This window comes from Strongylocentrotus purpuratus, unplaced genomic scaffold, assembly GCF_000002235.5.
Source record: "Strongylocentrotus purpuratus isolate Spur 01 unplaced genomic scaffold, Spur_5.0 spur5_scaffold_17, whole genome shotgun sequence".
Lineage (NCBI taxonomy): Eukaryota > Metazoa > Echinodermata > Echinoidea > Camarodonta > Strongylocentrotidae > Strongylocentrotus > Strongylocentrotus purpuratus.
The window spans coordinates 9,907,089-9,919,065 of record NW_022145602.1 but is presented as its reverse complement, the minus strand read 5'-3'; the positions used below and the strand labels follow the sequence as shown (position 1 = coordinate 9,919,065).

Genomic DNA, 11,977 nt, shown 5'->3' with positions numbered 1-11,977 from the left:
AGATCCTTTAGAAATAATCCTTGATTTAGCTCATGCTGCAATGATAATTATAAACCTTTAGGTCAGTCAGGAACTCCATGACTTTTACAAGCCGATCGCCTGTCTGATTATCAAGATATTAATGATTGGAATTACAAATTTTGAAAACCGTTCGCCGAACGGTTTTCATAACACTACAGTCTATTGGGGAAAACGAGTATGGTAAAACCGGTCACTCAAAGATTTGTATTTTTTGAGGCACTTCTTGATCATTTTGAAGCGCGATTTTTTTAGGGCTTCAATATTACACCATATCACAGACAATGGTAACATGTAGGACAGTGTATCTCAGATTTAACATTGTTAAACGATCCCTTTAAAGCAACACAAGTTCTAGTCCACGTACGGCTCCTTCTAATAAACAGTTGCGATCAATCGCAACTATAAGTGCATAAGATATAGAAGACTGCAAAATTGCGATTGATATGAGGACTTATGATTGATTTAGATCAATCGCAAGTCTTTATAAGACGGCCCAGATATCCATGAAACGACGTGGTATAAGTTTTGCCGAATCCCAACTTGCTAATAAGTATATAATAGACCATTTTCGTAACCAAATTTAATGCCACGATACAAAATTAATTATTTCAATCGCCTGTTACGAATAATTGTATTTCAAGTGCATACATTACGTGTTGTTAGGTATTAATGCAAGCCATAATGTTTGTCCTACCTGGCAAGAGGAAGAAAGAGAGAGAGAGAGAGAGAGAGAGAGAGAGAGAGAGAGAGAGAAAGGGAGATTTTGAATTGTCAATTCTTGTCGTGAAATTTGAAAATCTGACGACTGGTACGCCCAATTACACATAACCTGTCCGAAATGTGAAAATTGATAACCCCCTTTCTCAAAGCCTGGTATAGGGTCATGCCCCTTCCCCCCAATTTTTTTTTATCGATGCCCCTGGACATGCTGGAAATACTGAAGTACTATAGTAGACCTACTGATAGAGAATTGAAGGAAGAGAGAGAGAGAAAGAAAGGAAGAGAGAGAGAGAGAGAGAGAGAGAAGAAGAAGAGAGAGAGAGAGAGGGAGAGAGAGGGTGAGATAGAGAGAGAGAGAGAAGAAGAGAGATAGAGAGAGAGAGGGAGGGAGAGAGAGAGAGAGAGAGGGGGGGGGGGGGGAGAGAGAAAGAGAGAGAGAGAGAGAGAGAGAGAGGAGAGAGAGAGAGAGAGAGAGAGAGAGATCGAAATGTAATGTCATCCATATCGTTCTGGTTCATTTGATTTATTTTATCATTATTATTTTATGAATTCATCGCAAACGCTGCAGGATTAATAACCTACTGAGTGATGTCCTCTATAAAAAGAAGGTAGATGGCATCGTTTGCTTTAATAATAAACAACTCTAAATGAAGTCGGCCATGAAGAGTGGCGTAGGTAGGAGTGGGGGGGGGGGGGAGTGGTGCACGCCCCTAAATCAAAATGACAAAGATCATAAAATGAAAATTTAATTTAATAGAATAGATATGTGGCCTTAAAACAGGAGAGGGGCGCGAGGCTGTGGTGCCCCTGTAAACCCGTCTCTGATCCGTTTGCTCTTTCGCATTATTTTCATCTATGAACACAGATAGATGTCGTCCCCACGAAAAAAACAAAAAACAACGGTGCCCCCTAAAGTAAGTGGACCCACATAACTGCCACACACCCCGGCCCTGGGGAGTGTTTCACAAAGACTAAGATTAACTTTAAGTTGGACTTAACTATGGCAGACTGTTCATGCCACTTTTTTCTCTTACCATTTTTTCTGGCATTGGTCTCTCAAGGGACGTACAAATCGCGGTCACATTATTATCTACATAATTTACATTTGTTGATAGCTCCTTATTGAAGGAAAAAATATTATCTAAAGATCATAATAGTGAGAGCATAAGGGCATGAACAGCCTGTCATAGTTAAGTCCAACTTAAAGTGGATCTTAGTGTTTGTGAAACACGCCCCTGGAAGAGTATCGCAGCTCCTGACGGGATGCGAATATCAGCATGTCAATAAACATGAAGAATTAATAATATACGACAGATCGGAAGTAGTAGATGAGAGTTTCGAGTTTTATCTTCTCCAAGCCGTGTCCTGACCTATTCCCCTTTTAAGAAAATAATATACAACATCGATATGAGCCCACGTGAGGTAGGGAGGTATAGACAGATGCCCTCTATACACAAACACGATTAGAACATTCTGATACATGCAATGGCATTATAGGCCTTAGAGTTATTCAAGAGTCTTTGGATTTAGTTCAACAATAAAAGTGAAATAAGCCAAATTTGTTGTCCTCTGCAGAAAGGCTGATATTTGATTGAATTGTAAAATGCATCATTGTTTCGTTAGAGCCATCTTTTTTTTTAATTGTTTTTTTTTTGTGTGGGGGGGGGGGGGGCTGGCTGAGGCAGTGGTTTTACACTTTTTAAGGTACAACAGAGCAAAAATGACAAAATCTGTTTTTTTTTTTTTTTAAAGGTATATTTATTTATTTGTCGCGTCATGAATAAGATCGACGCTTCACGAAACAGACCCTTATTGCGCTTGTTGAAGTTAAACGTTGTTCAAGGGTGATATGCTTAAACATACATTCCATGTCACACCACGCACTGCCTAAAAAGAAGAAAGAATTCGAAGGTGGAAATTAGAAGATGAATTGGTCACCGGTACGCAATACCTGAGCGTCAGCTAGCAGACGACAAGCTGGGAACCTTTGATTGTATTATGCATGGCGCCAAACTGAGTTCGTTTGTACAAGGTGTGTCAAAAATAAGTTTGATAATGCAACTTTTAAAATTCATTTCTTTCGATTCGGTGAACAGTATGTTGATATGCCCACATGGGTATAAAACGGTCCGTCCCATCGCTACACCCCTGCCCCACAGAAGTTATCATTGTGATGTATGTTGGATTGGAGATGACACTACTTCATTTTTCCCCCTTTTTTCTAGGGCCTATTCGGATACCAGAAAATACGAATTAAGCTGTTTGGAGAGTGTTGAATTCATTGTCGTCCAAACTAAATAATGTTCAGATTTCAGTTAGGAATGGTAGGCCTATTAAAGTTCATAACATGCTGTTACACAAGTGAATGAGGGTAGGATGCAACTCCTCATTTATGAAGAAATAGAGAACAAATCTGAATTAGTGTTTTCATTATTTGATTTATTTCATTCTAGTGTTAAAACAAAACATTCCCCCAAAAGGAACCATGAAAGGTGTTGGACATGTTTAATTTTTTGGACACGCTGTATCTCAAAGTCGACTCAGTTGGACGCGCGCGAAAATAGCTGCGGTCGAAATAAGACCAATTTATGAATGGGAGATGCCGCCGCGCGCGAATATTTTGTCAGAGATACCTGACGCAACAAACGAGGTCAACAGAATGCCCCCTCCATCGTTGGATTTCTTGAACTTAGAATGACTCATGGGGGAAAAATGTTCATAATTAGGATAAACGTGTCAAGTGTCGGGCCATACATGTATAAGTTGATGGCTTAACGATTATAATGAATAATTATGATAAACAATATCCATGTCATACTTCAGGCAAAAAGCCTTTAACTAGGCGTTGTGGCGTGCGCCTGTCAGGCGCGGACGCAGGATTTTTTCAAGGGGGGGGGGGGGGGGGGTTTAACATTTATAAATCGGGCCGAAAATTTCGCAACGACTCAGCCAGCCGCTGAATAAGCGGGGGGGGGGGGGGGGGGGGGGTAAGAGGACACTTTTCTTTTTTTTTTGGTCCCCAAAAAATCGCAACGACTCAGCCGACCGCTGAAGAGGACACCTTTTTTTTTTTGGTCTCGAAATTTGAAAATTTGACATTTTGCTCCGTTGGGGGGGGGGGGGGGAATAAGGTCAGCTTTTTTTAGGTCAGCCATGGGAATTTATTTTTTTTATAAATAAAATTAAAAAAAAAAAAAAAAAATCCAAAGGGGGGGGGGGGGGTTAACCCCCCCCCCCCCAAACCCCCCTCCCCCCTGTGTACGCGCCTGGCGCCTGTAATCCAGCTAAAAGTGGAAGTAACAAACTGATTCAGCCGAGGGCACAGGTTCGAAACTGAGTCACGTCTTTCGGATGGTGACGTTTAAAGGTCGGTCCCCAGACGTAAATAATCATATCTGATTGATACACGTCTGTAAAAACCCAATACACACACAAACACTTTATACATTAATTTACCATCTGAAATTGCAAACACCATACTTTCAAAGATGAGATAGACATGGCAGAGATTAGGTATCTGTTATTCCATACTTTACTTATACTTAGTAAGGTCCACGAAACACTAAGAAAGAAGAAAGCCCGAAATAAATAGAAACCCTACAAACAAACAATCAAACAAAAATTGTGTAGACAGAAGTCAGCTTAATATTAATGCAACATTTGCTCAGTTCTTTTGATAAACGATGCACTCATAGAGTCAATGAAAAATCAGGTATAACGAAAATGAAAGAAAGAAAAACAAAAAAAGGAAGATAAACTGTGCATATTCCCAACTACAGAGGGCGGCAGGGGGGGGGGGGGGGGTAGTGAGCACATTTTTTTTTTTTTTTGATCCTCAAAAAAATTTCAATTTGCACCCCCCCCCCCCCCTTGAGCGCCAGGGGGGGCCCAACCCCCCAAAAAGGTAAAAATCACGTGATTTTACATGATTTTTTTTTCTCAAGGGGGGCAAGGGGGGGGGGGGGGGGGCCGGGCCTCCGGCCCCCCCCCCTGGATCCGCCACTGAACATGCATGGGTCCAATCAGCTCAGGTTGAAAGGTCATTGTTTTTTAAGTGAATAGGGGAGGGGACACCGGACATTAAAGAAGATTAAAATACAAATTATGATTGATGCTGGGTTTGGAGGATCTTTCCGTTTCCATCTCGGCGATCCAATTCTTTCTCTCAATTTATCTACGTTTCTTATCCTCTGCCTTTTTTTTGACAATTGATGAGGAAGTACATGGATGGGGGGGGGGGGGGAGGGGACATGCCCCTTAATCCGAAATGCGACTGAAAAGTAACCATTGAGTGATTCAGAAAATATTTATTCATTGAGATTTAGTGTTCAATTTTGATTTTGATTTTTTTCTGATCCGGAAAAAATGTTGGTCTACGTTATATTCCTGTATCAGATATTTTCATCGACATTTTCATCATCAATTCTGTTACGGTTTATAATTCCCCTATGTCTCGGGGCGGAGAATAAAGGTCGGAGTTTTGGGAACATACAATACCCCCCCCCCCCCACTCAGTGTTATTTAGGGTACGCGTATGCAGGTTCCCTCCTTTTGAAAACCCCTAAGTCCGGTATGTAAAGTCTAAACTGGCCGGATTTTTGTGTACTACGAGCCGGACTTTGGTGCGTGAAAAGTACCCTTTTACCGGACATTTTGGGAACACGCATGCGGTCCCTCCGACCCGGAGTGGGGGGGGGGGGGGGAACTAGCAATAGGCTATCTATATATCCTATTTCCTCAGACATCCTCATCTTCCCTTTGATTATGTTCGTCGTCGTCCTCAATAACCTCATTTCCCTCATCGTCATTATTATTCTTATGAATCAGTTTTTCCAAATAATGATCCTGTATCTTCACCCGGTTTTTCTCTTCTCCAGTGTTTATATAGGCATTATAGTTTCATATCAATTATTAGCACTAATTGTTTACGCTTCTTCCTCGACTTAGTAATGTACATTAATTCTTTGTCTTTACTACGTTTTCTTTTTATTCCCTATATGGGGTAAGCGGCCAAGCCTACATAAGGGAAATACTTCACCTTTTCCCCGCCCCCTCCTATTCGATCCTCCCTTGTTTTTTATACATTTTCCCCACGACTTTTAAATTTTATCTCAATGAGAGGCAGTACATTATCGAAATCATTCAGTTTACATCTGAGTTACTGACTTGACTGAATTGAAAGAGTATCCCTTTCCATTGCAATTTTTTCCTCCCTCTTTTTTCCATTTCGAGAAATTTATCTTTTACTACATTTACATTTGGAGGCTTCCCCTTCTCTCTGCTATAAAAAATCATCAATTTAATCAAAATCAGAATGTGGTTAAGTAATTGCTCTGTTTCATATACTCCCATTTATTCCAATATGAATTTCTTTCCAAGAAGTTTCTTTAGAATTGGTAAATTGAGTTTATCAGCACATTTTCCCCAGAATCTTGTTATTATATTACATTAAAAAAATACATGTTGATAGGTTTCCTCCAAAATATTGCAATAGGAACACAAACCGTTTGTACAAAATTTAAATCTATGCAAAATGGTTTGTATTATTATAAACTATTCTATGCAAAAGTTTAAACTGAAACAACCTTGCAGCTAGGTAGTTTGAACACAAATCTTTTCCGCTTCTTTAGTTGTAGTATTATACAGTTCCATTAAGTTATGAAATGCTGAGCTGATTTCTGCATTATTCTTGATTTGACTTCTATACACCATCTTTGCAGTTATTTCTTCAAATTTAACCCCCCCCCCTTTTTTTTTTAGAGCTCTCTAGATCTAACCCTCGAGCGCGAGCTAGAGCGAGATATCGATATCGATTATTTGAGTACCGTACATTTCAAAATGGCGCTTGCCAGATGCGCCCGATGTCTTCGTTTCGACAGGTTTTCACCTGTAGTCAGGGTATCCTCGGCAAGATATGCATCTGGTAACAATTTTTGTATTCTGTAAATGTTCTGAAATTGATTGAGTTGCTGAAAAACTGTCTGGCATTGAGTTTGAGCTGTTAAAAGTACTTAAAGTTGAGGGTATGAGAGCGGGTGTAGGTAAACTGGCTGGGGAAGTGACCGTGCCTATGCATGATGTGGCCCGTGCCTCCTCCGGGCCGGTAGCGCGCGGACTGGGTGATGTTCATGTGTTGCAATGGGATTACGAACCGTGCCCATGTAAATGTGATTCGGCTTTGAATTTGTCTTTTGGCTTCTGCATGTTGAGTAGGAGCCCTAAGATGACATTTGTGTACATCTATTAGTATTTGTGTCACTAGACTCTCAGTTTAAACAGCTGTGTGGACTGTGCTGTGCACAGTCAAATTGTCGAATGAATAATGTCTGAAAAAACTCTGATGAATTGATTAGGGAAATCATTTAATGTTCAGTCTTCAGAATTTTTCTGGACCTCGTACTAGTTGCTAGTCCTCATACTCGTAAGCAGAGACCAGAGTGAAATGAAATTACAATACTTCTCAATCTCGATCCCCCTGACCTTCTCATCGTCCTTCTTTTCATCACCCCCTTTTCATCACCCCCTTTCCTTTTTTCCCTCCCTTTCCTTTTTTCCCTCCCTCTCCTCACTATTGAATGTTCTGGTTCATCATCTTCAAAGTTCTAACTGAGTAACTCTAAGTTCACCATCCTCTTCTTTTCTTCTTTGCCCTCTTTCTTCTTCCTTTTTCTTATTACTCTTTCTTCTTCCTCTTGCTTCTTCCTCTTGCTTCTTCTTCTTTTTGCTCAGTCGGTAAAGCATCTGCCTGTCGAACCAAATATCCCGAGTTCGACTCCCATCCAGGCGGATGACTAAAGCCTGCGTTGTGTGTTAATGTGCCCCTTCCCTCGTTCATAGACGCAGGTTATGTTCAGTGGAAAACACTCCGTCCCTCGGATAGGACGTTAAATGGAGGCCCCGTGTAGAGAAAAATCACTACCTTTGCACGTTAAGAACCCACTGCACTATTCGTATAAGAGTAGGGGAAACCCCGGTGTAGTGGTCCACCTGCACACACCCGCAGTATAGTACGATAATACTCTGTAAAAAAAAATAGGCTTTAAACTTGTAAAGACAAGGCTTTAGATACGCTTTCTTGAACAATTGCTTTGGAAAAAAAAGGTAGACATTTGTCAACTTGTCAAACTGTCACTTCACAATCCAGTTAATCTATTTGATGCTTACAACTTCATCAATGTCATTTTTTTCTTCTATAATTGTCAATCAAAGGTGATGTAAGCCTGCCGGGTCCTTACCCCGAGACGCCCGAGGAGAGGGCCGCGGCAGCCAAAAAGTATGGCATGAGAGTGGAGGACTACGAGCCCTACGCGGACGATGGATGGGGGTGGGGCGACTACCCCAAGCTCAAGAAACAGCATGCCGATGACAGGGACCCGCATGGAGATTGGGACTTCCCGGAGGACAGGAGAAACTGGGGCGAAGTGGTGAGAGTTCACAACATGTTTTAATGAACCCATTGCCTACAGCAAGAGAGTGGTTCCTGTATTATGAGAATCAAAGAATTCAGTACTGGTAGTACTCTGTTTTTATGCACATAGGCACATAGTTGTTAGTGCCGATTTGTACCGGTATTGCATTATAATTTTTAAAGGAAATGGATATTCTGCAAGGTGAATAACTGAATACAAAGCTCAAATATATACCTTGTACCTTGTAGAAATATTCCTGATAGCAGCTATTCATACAGCTAAACTGGGATCTATGTGCAACGTGCTGGCATAGTGTCGGTGCATGAAGTAATTCAAAACAGTGAATGATGTCTATTATTAACAATAAAATTGTGGACCTGCAAGTAAAAACTGAGATACATGTATATCATAATGATACTACAGTACATGTAATAACTACTCCTCAAACTGGCTGCATAGTGGTGTCATATTGGAGCTTATTCTGCACTGAATATAACTTGTCTTTCATGGCAATGGCGTAGGTAGAAAATACAGTACTGTACATTGTATGCATTACATGCATTTAATTGCACCATAGTCAAGGGTATCCTGAGGTAAAGGGCATGATGCTGGAAAAGCTCATTGCAAATCATCAATCATGATTTGTATATACGTTTTATTCTCATGAATTTACTAAAGAAAAGAAAAAGAAAAAAAAAAAAACATGAACGGAAACCTCCAAGAAAGATTTTTCAATAAGCTGTATTTGATTGCTTGTACTTATTGAAAGCAGTGCTTTCTGTGATTTACTCTAGACTAAATCTAGTTCATCATAATGATTTCTTCTCCTTGTTCTCTTACAGATGCACATAGAACAAGATCTCTTTGTCAGGCAACGTCCAAATGCATACAAACAAAACAGGAAGATCCCTCTGTAAGTATTACCGGTTTTACATTTTGTATTTTGTATTGCGCAAACATGATTAGAATAGGCTTCAATTTCAATGCCTTTTCTTTTTTTTTGGTAAGACATTTTGCTCTTCCTTTTTATGTGTATGAAGATTTTGCATTGATATATAGTATCCGTAAGACTGTGATTTCCTACAATTATTCTTTCATATGATAGTTATATTCTTTTGCTATTTCAATAAAGAACAAATTGAGAAATGATTATTTCATATTGGTAGTATTACACAGCAATCATAAAGGTCAGATAGTTGAAAAATACATGTGTGTGATAATGATAACAAGTAGCGTTCCGGTACTTAGACAGAGTATTTCTATCATTTTTTTCTCTGCATGTTTTCATCTGCATAAAGTGCTCCTTATACTTTTTGCTCTTGCCTTTGCCCCTTTGTCCATCCCTCCATTATTTTTTGGCCAATCTATTATGTCACTCTAATTATATTATGTTTATATCGTTGTATAGATGCAAACAATGTACTTGTATGTGTGGGTACAAATATCCATAAGGACTGCATGAAAATAAAAAGTAGCACTCCCTGCATGTTTTCATCTGTATAATATTCTCCTTATACCTTTATTGGTATGTTAGTCACTATGTTAAGTTAGTCATTTTAGTAGATATAAGATTCATGTATTTTTCTTCTTTGATTCCTTTTGTGTGATTATATTTCTCGTCATTCATGCTTGTACAGCACATAGAGAAACTTTGTTTATCATGCGCTTTATAAATATTGTATTATTTTTATTATTCTGCCCCTTTTGTCTATCATTCTTCTAGGTTTTTGCCAATCTATCATGTCGCTCTAATTATAATATGTTTGTATATCTTTCTATAGATGGAAACAATCTATGATTCTAGGCGGTATCCTCACAACGTTAGCAACCCTTGGTATTCTTGGAAATAAATACAAATATTTTGTACCAGTGGTGAGTCTATTAGCTATTACTGAATTGATTCTAGGGAGATGATAGTATCAGGGGAGTGTTTCACAAAGATTAAGATCGACTTTCAGTTGGAATTAAATATGGCAGGCCATTCATGCCACTGTTTGCTCTCACAATTATGAAATTTAGATAATTTTTTTTTTAAATTTAGAAATATAAATTCTGTAGACTTGTGACCATGATATGTACATCCCTTGAGAGACCAATGCCAGTAAATGGTGAGAGAAGATTGTGGCATGAATGGCCTGCCATAGTTAAGTCCAACTTAAAGTCGATCTTAGCCTTTGTAAAACACCCCTGGATGTACATAAAGTGTATTAAACTTGGATCTTTATAATGTGGAACCTCGTAATAAAAATCTCTGTTGGACTGAGGAAATTGCTTTGTCATATTGAAATCTTATTATATATCAGGGATTAGAAACAAACAAGAAAACAAACAAACAATAGGGAAAAAAAGAAAACAAGAACGGCACAATCACCGTGTTATCTTGAGAGTTCATTATTTCAGTGTTCTTTATAACAAGGTACAACTATACATTATGTGATTGAGTGATATACAGAATATTTTCTAGAAATCCGATTCATTCAGATAAACATATCATGGAATGTGGTGAATCACTCGTACAATCTACATGCACCAGTGAACACTGCCAGACGGAATTCAACGAAAGAGGGACATTAGTCAAAATATCATATTTGGTGGTTTATTTTGGTATTTATTAAGTTACAAAACATTGACTGACAAGAGGGTCAAATTTTCTTTCACACAGTAAAGTTGTGATCTTTAATTGATGTTTGAAACTGTAAATTTTTGTCTTTCTTTCGCCAGTACATCTATTTATGCCTGATTTCAGACAAATATGAAGATTTTTTCATTAGCTGTTAACAAGCAAAATGCAAACCACTAATCATACTATTTCCTGTATGTATTTTTTTCAGGGCCCTAAGCAATACCCATTCAACAACCTGTACGTCGAGAAGGGCGGAGATCCAGACGCCGTACCGGACACACCCAAAAACTACACCTTCCCTACTTCCAGTTATATATAAAAATAGATTGTGCCGTTTGTAAATTGTGGCCAGTACACGATATGCCCTTGTTTCTATGGTATCCCACAAATAGGGTTGTTCAAAGCTGGCATGAACCGTTTATAAATCCAGAATTACAGACTCAAAGATTTCATGGTCTGTGCTGTTCATGTAGAAAAGGTGGAAGTCAGGCAAAGGTAGCACTTACACAAACACTGTAAATAATATTTTAATGACCAGGTCAAATTGATTAACGCGAGTTCAGAGTGATGGTCATTACCACCAAAAGGAATGAGGATTTCTCGATCAAGTATGGACATAGAAATACCTCTAAACCTTCAATTTTTTAATTTTTGTACTGCCCTGATTGTGGGAAAGCAGTTAGAAAGGGGTTGAAATGTTCTCCAGGTATTAAACACAGCTGAAAGTGTTATATACCGGTACATTTTACTTGCTGGGTCATATTCTGTGAGCAGTTATCCCATCGGTGTAATTATGGGTTTCATTTCGAAAATATGAGACATCATTACCCTATTCTCTCCAGGAATGGTCCCAATACAACCAGGGTCAAAGTTCAGCTTGTGCTAGATATTATTGGGTATAAGTATTGGTATTTCCAAAACTCTATCAACGATGATTCAAATAGTGCTCAAACAGACTATAGATTTATATGACAAGTGACATTGAAAGGCATTTTGTTTTGGAATATATGTAGCCTGCATGTGATCAGAATGTCCGGTGACTCTGTTGCCTTTTGAAGTAATATGAAATTCCCTTGAGAATTTCCTTTTTTGATTCACAATATTGAATCGATTTTGATTGTAAATGAAGTAAAGTTATTTTGAGATGCTGATCTATTAAAAACTTTGATGAAAGTTTAGAAAGAGTCGTATTGTGTGATTGGTT

The 11,977-nt window shown here is 38.9% G+C and overlaps 1 protein-coding gene across 1 annotated transcript; it reads left to right on the top strand.

The window, feature by feature from the left end:
- Nucleotides 1–6,535: 6,535 nt before the first annotated feature.
- Nucleotides 6,536–11,951, top strand: LOC591836 (NADH dehydrogenase [ubiquinone] 1 beta subcomplex subunit 8, mitochondrial). Its single transcript, XM_791386.5, has 5 exons — nt 6,536–6,664; nt 7,951–8,165; nt 8,993–9,063; nt 9,932–10,022; nt 10,982–11,951. The coding sequence occupies exons 1-5, from the start codon at nt 6,580–6,582 to the stop codon at nt 11,090–11,092; spliced, it is 573 nt and encodes a 190-aa protein (XP_796479.1). The 5' UTR covers nt 6,536–6,579; the 3' UTR covers nt 11,093–11,951.
- The last annotated feature ends 26 nt before the right edge of the window (nt 11,952–11,977 follow it).